This window comes from Balaenoptera borealis, assembly GCF_965194805.1.
Source record: "Balaenoptera borealis genome assembly, chromosome: 1".
NCBI lineage: Eukaryota > Metazoa > Chordata > Mammalia > Artiodactyla > Balaenopteridae > Balaenoptera > Balaenoptera borealis.
This window is the reverse complement of record NC_138860.1, coordinates 56234596-56249220: the sequence shown is the minus strand read 5'-3', so window position 1 is coordinate 56249220 and position 14625 is coordinate 56234596. Positions and strand designations below refer to the sequence as shown.

At 35.3% G+C, this 14625-nt stretch overlaps 1 protein-coding gene across 9 annotated transcripts in view; it reads left to right on the top strand.

Annotated features, from left to right (window-relative positions):
* RABGAP1L (RAB GTPase activating protein 1 like) overlaps positions 1 to 14625 on the top strand; it is a 789965-nt gene that overhangs the window by 493536 nt on the left and 281804 nt on the right. For all 9 annotated transcript variants that reach the window (XM_082379555.1, XM_082379554.1, XM_082379553.1 and 6 more), the window contains one exon: positions 8706 to 8819. In XM_082379555.1, coding sequence (XP_082235681.1) covers positions 8706 to 8819 — 114 coding nt within the window. The remainder of the gene's footprint in view (positions 1 to 8705; positions 8820 to 14625) is intronic.

The following is a 14625-nucleotide window of genomic DNA, read 5'->3' as shown; positions in this document are numbered from 1 at the left end:
TCTTGCAAAAAGATTGCTACTACTTCCAGAGAAGTCTGTTGGAGAAACAGAAATTGACCCTCTTGGATAGAGAATTATGAACAAAGTAGAGTATCAGAAAAGAAAGTTGAAATATTGTAAAACAAAAAATGCCTTATTGTACACTTTCTATATTAAATTAGAATATTTAATTTATTGAAATGACCTTTATAATTGAGAACTAGAACTATTATAGTCTCTCAGGAACAAATCCTTCTGTTCTTAGCCCTTCCTATTTCTTTTGTTATTGTTCTTGTAGTGATCAGTGCATCTTCTACTCCTATGTGAGTAAAAACTTATATTAATGGAAACATGTACTGTTACAAAAAGGAGTAAAATGACAATTTTATGTAAACTGACTTGATATAAAAATTAATTGGATTTTTTGAAACCCACATCCCAGTATAGAGTAACTTCATTGATCCTAAAGGATTTTTAAAATATACATATTATTGACATTTACTTGGGGATGTAGTTTTTGTTTACTTACACTCACTCTCCTTTGAGGTTCCAGATGATCCTTTATACAAGTTAATTAGAGGATCATATCAGTAGTTGTGTGACCTACTTTTAATTTAATGGTCTTTACTGATTACATATAGATTTTTGAGGAGCTCATTGAACAGATGGCCAGTGGTCAATAGTGGTCCAACATTTTTAACGTTTGAGGTTCTACATTAAAAGGTCATCTGAATTAACGTGGTATTGGAGGACTATTTTATTGTAAATAGTATTTTGTCAAAGACAGATGAAAAGGCAGGCAATGATACATATCTTTGAATAGAGAAAATTTACTGGTGGGAATACCACAATGAAAAACTTCATATTTGTTGATAGCCAACATGTTAGAATTTAACCAATTTCAAAGTTAGAGAGGGAGCATAGTCCACACAAGGTTGCCCTTACTTCTAACACTAGTTGTGTCAAGTTGTTACCAAAATCACCCTCAAGTTCAGTAATTCACTAGAAGTACTCCCAGAACTCAATGAAAGCTGTAATACTCATGGTGACATTGTATTACAGCTGCAGGATACAGATTAAAGCTTGCCAGGGGATGAAGCACATTGGACAGAGTCCAGGAGAAGTACCAAGCACAGCTCTTCCTTTGTCCTTTCCCCATGGAGTCATGGACAATGTAGCTTTCCTGACATCAGTGTGTGACGATATGCGTGGAGTATTGCCAGATAGGGAAGCTCACTTGAGTCTTGTCCAGAGTTTTCACAGGGGCTCATTCATGTACTGCTCACGTGACTGACCTTTAGTCTCCAGCCTCTCCATAGGTAGAACTAATACTGCATGCCCCAAAGCCCCATGGTAAGTCACATTGTTAGGCTGTTGAGTGGTCAAGGCCCACATGCAAACAAAGACCTCCTATTAGACTTGCAAGGGCCTAAAGATCACCTCCTAGAAGCCAATGGCAAAGGCCAGTTCTCTTTTTGGGTAAGGCTGGTCTTCACTACACACAATTCTTTCAGATAATAAAAGCAGATGAGGCCCAACTGAAACAATAGTTCACAAATATGTGACTACAAAGACCATGGCAGATGAAATGACTCCTTGTTGTCTGCAGGATTAAAACATCTTCATTCAAGATTACATTTCCATATTCTAGATCCCACTCAACTTGCCCTTTATAAATTTCCTTCTGTAGTCAATTAGAATCATATTTCCTGGGCATGCCAAGTGCTTCCCTGCTTTGGAGCCTCTGCTCACACCACACTTGAGATTCTCTTGAGATCTTTCAATTTTGTTGAGCCCATCTTGTCTACAGTGCTCAGCCCAGGCCCCATCTCCTGCGGAAGCCCACTTTCACCACTTGAACCCTTTGATAGTCACTTTCTTTACTGAATTCCTGTAGCTAACATTACTCATATATCATTTATTTGGCTGTTAGCATATGGTTCCTTCCATTGATACTTTGTCTTTACAAGTAGATCTTAACCTCTTGCAAGTTAGGAACATTATGGACTATATCTCATGCCTTTTTGATCCTGTAGATCCTAGTACAATGTCTTGCACGTGGTAAGTGTTAGATAAATATTTGAATAGTAAGCTTTCATACAGACAGGTGCAACTAGGAATACATTGTTCAAATATAAGAGCTAAAACATCTTATAAAAATAATCTAATTTATACTAACAAATTTCTGAGGTAACCATGTTAATCCAAGAGAGTGTCAGAGTTATTTTTAGCAGTTCACTGAAGGCATCTGCAAACATAAAGGTCAGCAAAATGCTGGAAAATGTCCAGAGAAGTATTGCCATCCTGCTCCCACCTCAGGGCTTTTGCACATGCTTTCCAAACCTTTGCCTGTAATGCTTTTTCTCTAAATATTTGAACACTAACTGAGAGAAGCAAACCCACTCTACCTGAAATATCATCCTATTCCTCACTGTATCTTTATCGTTTTTTTTTTGTAGTACGTTTCACTAACCAATATTATATACATGTTTTTTATGTCTTTTTCCTCAACTACTAGAACATAAAGTCCATAGGGGAGGGACATTGGCTTGCTAACAATTATATCCTCTGCACCTAAAATAGTGTCTGATTCTTAGTAGGTACTCAGAAATGCGTTGAATACGTGAACAAATTTGAACTATGCCACAAATAGAAAGCTTAATTTTTTATGTACACTCAATTTTTATGTCATTCAATTCAAGAAGGTTAATTGAGCTCAAAGAGTTTCAAAGAGAAGCATCTAAAATGATTGAAGGAATGGTAGAATGTTTTTTAAATTATTAAAAAAATTCAACCTATAAAAACAATAACTAGTGTATATACATGGTCAAAGTTAATAAAATTATAAAATGTAATGATTAGGCAAAACTAAGCATGTTTATCAAATGCTGGTTATCAGAAGCATTCTTTAAAGTTTTGTGGAAAAAGTGAAAGAGTTATTTTTACACAATGGTTAGTAAATATGTAGCACTTAAATTTTTTATTTATTTTAAAAGGGTGTAAAGGGCTGTTTTGATAAAAATTATAATTAATAATTTTAAAATAATGCAAAATTAGAAATACATCTTTGGAAAATAATAGCATGGAGTTCAGTTATTGTGCTTCATTTTAACAGGAGTTGCAGAGTTTATCATTGCCTGTTGATACAAGTTTCCAAGACTGTCAAGTACCCCAGTTGAACCTTTATTTTGGGAGAATGAGTGGTCAGCAACCCTGGAAATGAGGACATATCCAAATATGGCTATAGATGCATTTGGAGTCTAAAAGTAACCCCACATATTCATGATTGAGAGGTATCTGACCTAGATTCCGTAGGATCTCTGGGAAATCCAGGCTGTGCTCATAGGCTGCAATGCTTCTTAGTCTTCTAGTTCCAAAGAATTGCTTTATTCTATTCACATACTTCCCACTGCAGTCCCAGCACTTACTTCAGAATTAAGGTATTCATCATGAATATTGACTGGTCTTATGAAGACACTACTTCCTCTCCTCTCTCTTCTCTTCCCCCCTGCCCTTTGTTCTCATTGTTGCCACTCCCCGCTAGGAGATTTCTTTCTAGGTGAAGGCAGAATATGGCTTAATATTTTTGACCTTTGTGTCAGGCTTTGATTCTGAGACATTTGGCAGCATATGTGTACAATGCCCAGGCAGCAGCTTGCTAACAGTATGATTTAGTTGTCGTTTATTTCTTTGCTTCCATATTACCCTGCTTATGCTGAGATTTTCCCCCCATATTCAAGGAAAGAAGGCTGGCAATGATCCAACCTTTTTGTGTTACTGTTTCTAGCTGGTGATTTTAGTAGCATGTTTGAAACTAGAATGAACTTTTATGTTTTCTCCTTTCATCTCTGCCTCTTTGGATTTTTGGCAAACATCAAGGTAAATAAATCAGACCCACCACTGCAAACCCATCTGCTTTCAGGGACATGTAAGCTGACTAGTTTGTGATGTTTTACCGTAGATCTAGCTCCAACATAGAACTAAAGGAGGATCCCTGTGGAGTAGGAATAGCAGACACGTTTTAAGGTCAATTTTTTTTAAAGCTCTGAATCATTTATCTGCTGACTGATTGTGGCTACGCATGGTCTCCGTTGGCATTTCTAATGACACTAACAAGTTGACATGATACTTACAAAGTTGAAATGATTTTGTAGTAGATGAAAAGTGAAAATGCAGTTATAGTTTGGATTTGAAAATAGGGATTAATAAGAAAAGATGCTGTCATTGTTGTAAAAATGTGGCAAATCAGGGTACAGGCAAAGGAATTTGTTTATCAGGACATTACTTTTATACTTCATCTGGTGCTAAGGTCACATGTGAAAACACTCATCCTCATTAAAATACCTTTCCAGTTGTTGACAGCCTAGAAATTGTTTCCTAAGAAATAATAAGGTATGGTCATCCAAACCTGTCTTCCTAATACTTGTTGACACTTCAATGCTGTATTCATTTCTTTCTCACAACAAGCAAGTAAGTGATGATTCTCTTCAAATAGGAATTAAGAGGATTACAAAGATGTCAGGGTATATACATTATACTGGAAGAACAGCTCATGTAATACTCTTGATAACAGGCTATAAATTGTCTCCACTTAAAATGATCAAAAGTTAATCGAGATACTTATCATACCTCTTAGAGTTGGTTTTAAACTGATCTTCAACAAGCTGAATTATATCCTCTGTTGGGCCATGGATTTTATCACACTAGGGATTGATGTATTTTTTAAGATAAGTTTTGACTTATGACTTAGCAGTTTGGAAATTAAAGAAAATCCTTGAAAGATAAACTAAATAGAAATTTCATTTCTACATGATGGTAGTGTCAGGGGTGTGTGTCTGGGTGGGTGATAAAACTCAACCTTAAAGACTTTCTTCTAAACCTCTCACTACTGCTGCCTGCTTCTGGTCAGCTTTTATGTGTGGCCCAACCTGATGCCTCCTTAGGCAGGATAGAAGATGATCTCAAGGACTTTGCCCATGGTTACTTTCTTGATGGTGATGGTCCAGAAGGGAGCCATGCAATAGTGACAGTGGCATTTGTTCTCTCCCTAAGCATGACTTCAACCCTTCTCTGATCCTCAGAAGCTGAATTCTAAAGTAATGAATGAAGATGGTAGCTGTTCTGACAAATTTAGCTTTTACCATACCCTGTCCTTCCCAGTCTTTTTTCTGGGTATATTTGTGTACATCTTCCTTTCTTGCATGAATATATGCAAGGCTGGGGCCAGAGTGTATATCAGTTGATGAAAACATCAATTTATCCAAATAATTGTTCACTTTTGCTTTTTTTCATGGATTAATAGAAACAAGGATAATTTCAGACACATAAGATACATGATAGAAAATTCAGAAGAGGGTGTGTATGCATTAATGTATCATCATGCTGAAAGCTCAAAGGGTATTGGTTTCATAATCATAATGTTCATGATATCCAAAGAAAAACAGTGCTTTATTTCATTATTTAAAGTGTACAAATACAGATGGATGTCTAAAATATACATTCACCAAAATTTTTAAACAATTAAATGTGATTCTTAATTAAAAGGGCGAATAATAATAATAATAATTTTTATTTATTTCTTTAATGAGTATTCAATTTATACTAGGCAGTGTGCTAAGCACTTTACACAAGGTATCTTATTCTAAACAACATAAATTTGGTATTACCATCCCATTTTACAGATGAGGAAACCGAGTTTAATGAGATTAAATAACTTGTCTGAGATACTATAGGTGTTAAGTGGAGTAGCCGGAAATCGAACCAATGAGCTTGTCTGGCTCCAGAGCCACTAAACCACCATATTGGACTGAGGATCAGAATGGGAGACACATCTACTGGGAAGTAGATTGTGGGTAAAGTTGTGAGTCTCTAGATATTGGTGAATTAGCTGTCCATGAGAGAGTGAATTCTTCCCTCTTCTCATTCTGAAGATAATTGTCAGGACTTAAGGAGATTCTGCTTATGGGGACCTTCCAAGAAAATGACCTCGTATCAGTTTTGGTTGTGCTATAAAATGTTTTTAGTTATATTTTTAAAAAGGTTTTCACATGAAACTTTTTAACTCCAGATATTTGGATGGTGAATTATTTGGCTTCTTTTTTGTCCTTTTCTGTTCATTTTATTTCTTGTAAAAGTTGACAGCTATAATTGGAATAAGTCTTTAAAAAGAGAAAAAAGGAATGAATATTGAAGAGAAAAATGATTTTGTCTTCCTTTTACAACGTTAGGTTTAGTGACTCCCTGACTCAAATACTTTAATGATTGAGTGAGTAAATTTGGGGGATTAGATGTGGATTCCTGAATATATACTGTTGCTATTCTCAGCAGTATGGGTAATTGGGAGATGGTTAACTTTAGCTTTTGCTTTGAAAACACGATTATTTTCTCTAATCTAGTGTGCCATTTCATTCATATTAGTCTATTTGTAAGACTCTAGTGTACCTCTTAACCTTCACTTATATGAAAGGGATCAGTGAATGATGTAGAAAAATAGCTTATTTAGTTTATAAAGTGAAGTTCCAGAAATTATTCCCTTAGCCTACTGAGAGCAATATGCAGGAAGAAAACTCTAGAAACACACATATGTAGAAAGCATTTAAAAGTAATCATAGGAAGGGAAAGTTTACTAAGTACAGAAAAGTTTATGATTTTTATTTTCATTTGATTTTGCCCCTTTATTTTTTAAAACAGACAAGGAAGATTCAAGTATTCATAGAAAAAAATTAATCAGTATTATACAAAGTTACTTCCTAGAAATTTTTGCTCAATTTCCCTTTCTCTCAATCAGGCTGTTGGTACCATTTAAACACAGCATGATGCCAGTAGAGTAGGCAGTTTCTAGGGAATATAGTCCAATGATTTCTCTCCCTCAACATCTCAAAAAGTGCAAAAAGAGATATCCTGTGAACCATTCGACATGTTTGCCCCTAAAATAGTTCAGCTTGGGAGGAGTAACATTTTCGTTGGTTATTTTTTCAATTAGTTTGTAAGTGGAGACTTACTGTGTGGAAAGAGCATCCTTCTGTTGGAGAAAACCTGGGCAGTGAAAACTCATCTGCCTGGTACCAGATTCCCCGGCTTAGATTCCATAACAGACCCGATAAACCATACATTTCATAATATATCTCTGTATACATTACCTTTATATTTACCGTATTCTAAACCCCCTATCTCACCCCAGTTTTCTTTATCATTAGAAATTACATTTACTGTGATAAATACAAACTTTCTATGTATCCTTCTACTTAAGTTATGGTAATTTTTTGAAAGTTGCATTTTTATTCGGTTTTAGCATTCCATTCCGGTAAGCCATCAGAATTTTCTCTGGACTGATTTGTAATATGTTTGATGTTTGCTAGCAAATTTGGAACTTTTCAGTTTTCATCCTTTCTCTACGTGATATAAGATCTAATTACCACCCAGCATGATATAGCAGCTGAAATGAAAAAGGCAGCAAGAGAAGGCACTGGCTTAACTTAGAGCTAATCAACTACTTCCTTCTTATGTACTTCTCAGCTAGAGAGAGAAAGAGAAATAGCATTAATTAAAGTAACTCATGTATTAAAACTCATTTTTTTTTCTTTTCTTGATTTTAACTGAAAGAGGGGATTTGTTCAAATCTCTATGGGAGCGAGACATTAAACAATACTTTTAATTTGCATTAGTAGTCATTGATGCTTCTTTAATTGTGCATAATGTTTTCATTATTCGGGTTGGTAGAAGTAGTCCCATCCCATTTTCTTGACATTTAAACAGATAAAAACATTTACAGAAGTAAAATAAAATCAAGTGAGTGATTAATCATTTTTTATAAGGCTTAGAACTTACTTTTGAACTTTTGGATCTTGAATCTGTCTGGAAAAACAAAAAACAAAAAACCTCTAGATTTATCTTTAAAGCATATGTCATTTTAATATGTTGGTTTGAGGGCTTTTTATTTTCTGAAGTGAGTGAGTTGGGTAATTACCCACTGGGAGGAAAGATTGATAATATTTTTTATTTTTTAAATGACTATGGTCTGAGTTTTCACATATCAGATTGTCAAAAATTAAAAAGTCAAATAATATTTGGTGTGGGGCAGGTGTGGAGAAACACATACTCTACCACTGTTTGGATTATGTGTTGTTACAATGGAAATGCATATTCATTGACCTAGCAATTCCACCTCTAGGACTATATCTTGAACATGTATGTATAAAAATGTTCCTAGTGATATTATTTGTGATATAAATAGAAAAAATGCAAAAAAAATCATTACTAAGAAAATATTAAATAAATTATGATATGTTCATATCCAGGTGTGCCTCATTCTTTTTAAGAGTTGCTATTAAAGAGAATAAAATACATTTGCATGTACTGATCAAGAATATTCTATAAGTTATCCCATTAAGTGAAAAGAGCAGATAGTTTTCTTCTATTTGTGCTTCAAAAAGCAAAGGATGGAGATGTGTGTATACAACTTCCCTCCCTCCCCTCCCCCTCACATAAACACACAGTCACAAGTCTAAAGATAGAGATGGATGAAAGGACACAAAAGAAATTGTTGATAGTATTTATCTCTGATGAATGGGACTATGGGTCTGGGATGGAAGGCAGTTGTTTGTTTTTGTTTTTTTTTTAATGGAGAGGGCAGCATACTATTTTTGTGCTGTTTGAAATTTTTTAACGTTATTTTTCATAATTAAGAAATTTTAAATTAATGACCAAGTCTATTTTTTTTTTTTTAGGACTCAGCCCAGGAGAGTGTTATTACTCGAGATATTCATCGTACATTTCCTGCACATGATTACTTTAAAGATACCGGAGGAGATGGCCAGGAATCTCTGTACAAGATCTGCAAGGTAGGACCCTCCACCTTATTTTTTTCTAACTTATTATATAGGGCTATATTTTAGGAATCCATCTTAAAGATTTTTAGATTTGCACTGTGCCATGTTCTCTGCTTTATACTTACACTACCAGATCCTCAGTACTGAGTCCTGAGGGTGACGTTTGGGCTGCATGTTCTGTGCCTTCTTGTGAGGGAAGAGGTGTAGTATGACCTCAGTTTGGCTTTGATGCTAACAGGAGAGGAACAGAAGGTCCTCTCAGGCTACTGCAGTAAAGGCTCAGAGGAGTCCTGATGACTCTTCATCTGACAAGGTAATGTGGCAGTTGTCTCAAGTTTTTGACAGTAGGCAAGAGTAAGAAACAGTGTGGCACCTGTTTTTGAATACTGGCAAGTTCTGTGATATTGTTGATGTATTCTGAGTTATGTCACGTCATACATCTTTGTGCAGTTTTTATATCCCATTTTGAAATCTTTCTTCTCCCTCATTATTAGTAGATCTGGAAGAAAACTGTTTATTGACTTTCAGTAAATATGCGTTGCTTGGATAAAAAAGGCTCTGTGTTTAATAGTGGAGAATAGCTATCAGATTATTAATTTCTCAAAGTTATATTAGAAATGCAGAATGACTTTTCAAATCATTATATATCATTAACTTATATTGTCCATGCTAATCGAGGCCAAAGACTCAAAACTGCAAAATTTCCATCAAATAAAGTTTTGCCCTTTATCCTCAAAGTTAAGATGCCCTGCAAATTGTGATGGGTATACTCAACATTTGTCCTTACCTACCATTCCACTAGAGATTGTTGATGAATAGTGAACAACACCAAAAATCTTGTAATAATATGGAGAAAAAACAAACACCATGGCTAATTTTCAAGTTAGGTAGTAAGTTTCTGAATAATCAAATTTAGCCTTTTATTAAGTAGCAAAAATTAGCCAGTAGGTAGTCAGAAATATACTCACATATCAATATCATTTAATATTTACTGTTTTTTTAAATGGCACTTATAAAGTACTACCTGCATATGCTAACCAAGTAGGATTGATGTTTAATTCTGCAAATGGCACACTGCCTAAAATCCTTCTTGCATGTTTGTGTTTTAGCCCTCTGCCTACTCCTGTCTTGTCTTTATTTTTTCTTTTCTCTTAATGTAGCCATTTTGGAGGATTATAAACGTACACACTGATCAGAAATCTGTTTTTATATGGATATATCATTTAGAGCTAGAAATGTATAACTAACTTAAAGTCTGAGAGTGTACTAATTTCTAGAACATGATATGTCATCTAGTTTTTAAAATGCCAAAAACCATCAAACACCACAAAAAAAATATAATATATTCATTATACGCTTGTGAAAGGAAAACCTAATTATTTAAAAAAAATTTCTACCAGTTTTTTTTTTTTTAATAAATTTATTTATTTATTTAGTTTTGGCTGCGTTGGGTCTTTGTTGCTGCGCACGGGCTTTCTCTAGTTGCGGCGAGCGGGGTCTACTCTTCATTGCGGTGCGCGTGCTTCTCACTGCGTGGCTTCTCTTGTTGCGGAACACATGCTCTAGGCGCACGGGCTTCAGTAGTTGCAGCACATGGGCTCAGTAGTTGTGGCTCGCGGGCTCTAGAGGACAGGCTCAGTAGTTGTGGCACACGGGCTTAGATGCTTCACGGCATGTGGGATCTTCCCGGACCAGGGCTCAAACCCATGTCTCCTGCATTGGCAGGCGGATTCTTAACCACTGCACCACCAGGGAAGCCCTCCAGCAGTTTTGAAACTCTACAAGCTAATTAGTCTCTGGCTTGTGTAAGGAAGATATCAAAATTTATATAGTTTCTAAGTTATTTAGAAATATCTGGCTTATAGTATATGGAACAACATTTTTCTCCTAGCATTTAGTATACTTTCAGCCATTCTGTAACTTTTCTCTCAATTTTTCTCTGACTGATACTAGATACTTTTTTTCACATAGCTAAAACAGAAAGCTCTATGTGCTTGCAGCCTCTGCCTTACAGTTTTGCTCCGTTGTAGTAAAAACAGTATTTGCTTCATTATGTAATATTTAGAGGGGAAATATCTGAAACACTACTAAACACAAAGATAAAAGTTAAATGGTTGATACGTTTAAGTAGCTTATACCCCTTGCTTTCATATTGCAGATAATCCAACCTTGAATTCACTAGAAAGTATTTGTTATGCATTCACACAGCTTGTGTAACCATTTTAAATTATCAATGTGTATTTTGTAACATGATTAAACAGTTTTAAATCTCTTTCTGAGTAAAGAATATCATAAAAATATAGGTCTAAGACATATTATAATTAATGAGTAGCTTAAATTGCACTAAATTTTATGGAAAACAAAAGAATCCTGTTAAAAACATTACAGAATTCAAGGTAGTAAATAAAAGTTGATAAGGCTTTTAATATTGTACTAAAATATATACTACCTAAACATAACTTTACAATAGTCTTTGATAATGGAGGAGAGCAGAGATGAATATATCAGAAAATGTCGGAGAAACCAAAATTTTCTGGGTTCCTACCATGTGGACCTCTTGGTTTTTAATCGACACAATTCCTTCTCCTCTTGACCTACTATGATTTAGTAGTCCAGTCCTCATGCAGGGAAACCTCAGATGGTGGTGATAATCACAAAGAGGAGAACCTACTTATGAGTAATTTAGAATTGGATATTCTTCTCAAGTTTGTACATCCACTTTCCTTTGCTTTTTGTATTCAATTTGAGCCATATGGCCTTTATACTACCATGTATGACTTTTAAGGTCACTGAGTGTGGTCTACCTGTTCTATCATTTTTATTTTTAGAATAATATCTAACATCATACCTCACATTCTTGGCAATAAAACTGAGTTTCCATTCTGGATACCTTGCACAAAACTGAAGAAACATTAATAAAACCTTGACCTTAAATCAGCCACTTTGTTATATAATGTGTAAATAAGGACAGTTTTGCTTCTTCTTTACCAATTCTTATTCTTTTTTTTTCCTTAATTATTTTCTTGTCTTACTGCACTGACCAGAACCTCCATTATAGTGCTCAAATGAAGTAATGATAGTAGACATCCTTGTCTCACTCCTGATTGTAAACGAAATGCATTTAATGATTTACCACTAAGAATGGCGGTATTCACATCAGCAGCACACTTATAGAGTTCTTTTTAATACGGTACCTTCCATGTGTTATAGTAATTTCAAATTTACAGAGTGTTTCCGTATATATTACCTCATTTATTTCTGACAACTCCTCATCAATGGAGCCTATTCTAGAAATATAATATGCTGTGCTGTTAAATTGAGACAGAAGTTTACTGAGAGAATTTCAGTTAGAATAAGTACAGAAATCAACTCTGGTTTCAAGGATATAAGAGTCTGACTTTGGAGCTGAAAAGTTTTCTGTGACTTTGGTGAAATGAGGAATGATCTGAACTGTCAGATTAGAGGGAGGACGGTTAAAACTCGCTGTCATGTTTTAATGACCCTGTCAATTTTAGTTTTTGCCTCTTAATATCTTTTTCAGAGTAGGAGGAAATCGAAGTGGTTCAAAGATTCTTCTGTTGTCATAAATTTATGTGTGGAAGTAGAACTGAAAGTATAATAGGATTCATAGGATTCTGGAAATGAGATGGTTTTGACATCCCTCCCTCCTTCCCTCCTTTCCTCCCTCCATTCCTCCCTCCCTCTATTCTCCCTTCTCTCCCTCCCTCCCTCCCTTCCTCCCTTCCTCCCTCCTTTCTTTCCTGTTAGTTTTGTCACTAACATATTTTAAAATAATGTCCTTTAAAGGAGGAAAAATATACGACTCCTCCCCAAGTATCCTTAGGACTTTTCTAATTTACATATGATGTAAAATCTGGTTTTATTTGGGAGACAGGTTGGCATAGTTTAAAGGACTAAACATTAAGAGATCTGGTTCTGGTCTTGATTCCTCCTCTAAGCAGATCTAAGACTTCGGGAAAATCACTTTTTAAAGTTCCTCCTCAGTAAGTGTGTGGGGTGTGATAAGATTATTCTAATTACAATTTGCTATGATTTTAAGTGTTGTTTAAAATTTTTTTTTCCAAAATATAACATATTGAATGCAGAATTTAACAGTTAATTCCTGTGTTAGGTCTTAGCTCTGTTTATCAATACCAGGACTATAAAGGAATGTGATTTTACTTTGAAAACTTTACCTGGCTTTCTGTTATTATGTTTGGGAGTGTGTTTCATGCACACATGAAATGTAGTGCATTTAGTGATTTACTTCTAGATATACATCTCTTTATAAGGCCTAAGACGAGTCAGTCATAGTAATTAGCTAAAACATTGTTCACAACAGAATAGATTGAAGTGACTCTTGTGCCATTTAATTTGAGACATATTGCTTTTTCACATTTTCTGATTACAGCAACTGCTTTATATCAAAGAGGCTATGGCTGTGAACTGAATGGGGGGGGGGGTTGAATATATTACAGAGAAATCAATACCTTTGTTCATCTGGGTTAATAATTTGATAGTATAATGGTTTGTAGAAGGACAAAAATAAACAACCCCTGTTGCGCAAATATTTTTCTCAAAACAAGATTGGATTTAATATAAGAACTAAAGCATTTCAGGAGTTATTTTGATACCAAAGTAATGAGTGATCTGATGCATGATTTTGAAGAATGTAAATGATCACCAACTCTTGTGAAATTGGATATAATCATACATTATTTATATTGTTTTCTAGATTTATGGGGGTATTTGTGATTATAGGGCTGAATTGTTTTTCATGGAGTCAACAGTACTCTCCATAGTTTTCTATCTATTTGACTACTCGTAATGCAGCTCCCTTCCTTGGGGTTCCTGAATGATCCCTAGTTTTAATGACAGATTTTCTGAACACATTGTAGCCCGCTATTCTTTACTCTGCGTAGCCCAGTTTTACCAACAGCTTGAGCAACCTGTGAGATTCCTCCTACTCATGTCCTTGGAACCTGATTGGCCCCAGAATGAGGGCTCTTTGGTGTGGAATGACAGGCATTCCTGGATCAAAATGCACCAAAAAGTTTTAGTTTAGAGCAGTACCTAGGGGGAATCAGGCAGCCTTTGGAGAATCAAGCAGGTCTTTTCTGTTCTCTGTGTACCTCCTCTCTCACCCTTGGGTTGCTGGCGTGCTTCTTTGAATTACAGTAACCTTTTAAGGCGGATCCAAACGGGGGCGGGGGGGGTGCTGCTGAGGAGTCCTTTGAGCCCCTGGGGCCACTCTGCTTTGCCAGCACATCCTAATGAACAGTGAATTAAGTGGTTTCAGAAGACCTTGAGGGATAGCAGAGTATTCTCAAACAAATTAATTTTCTTAAGGAAAAATTAATTCTTTCAGGCCATACAGGAAGGCTTGGAGTACCTTCCTAATATTCAGATGATGATTGACATAATCACAACAGTAACAGTGGAAACTTGTGAAGCACTGTGGTTAGAAAGCACTTCTGTACATGTTGTTATTTGATCCCCATAGGTACCTTTTAACACCTTCCTCCACCCCCACCTTTGGTAGTCTGGTAATCACAAATCTGATCTCTTTTTCTTTGAGTTTGGTGTTGTGGTTTTGTTTTGTTTTGTTTGATTCCACATACGAGTGAGATCATAGAGTATTTGACTTTCTCTGTCTTATTTATTTCATTTAGCATAATACCTTCAAGGTTCATCCATGTTAGGCCTTCATCTTTATAAAGAATAGTTTCCTTAAAAGTCACTTTAGGTCTCATGGTTACCATTAAAAATTTTTAGTAAGTCTAACATTTAATACACACATAATAGAGTGCACAAATAT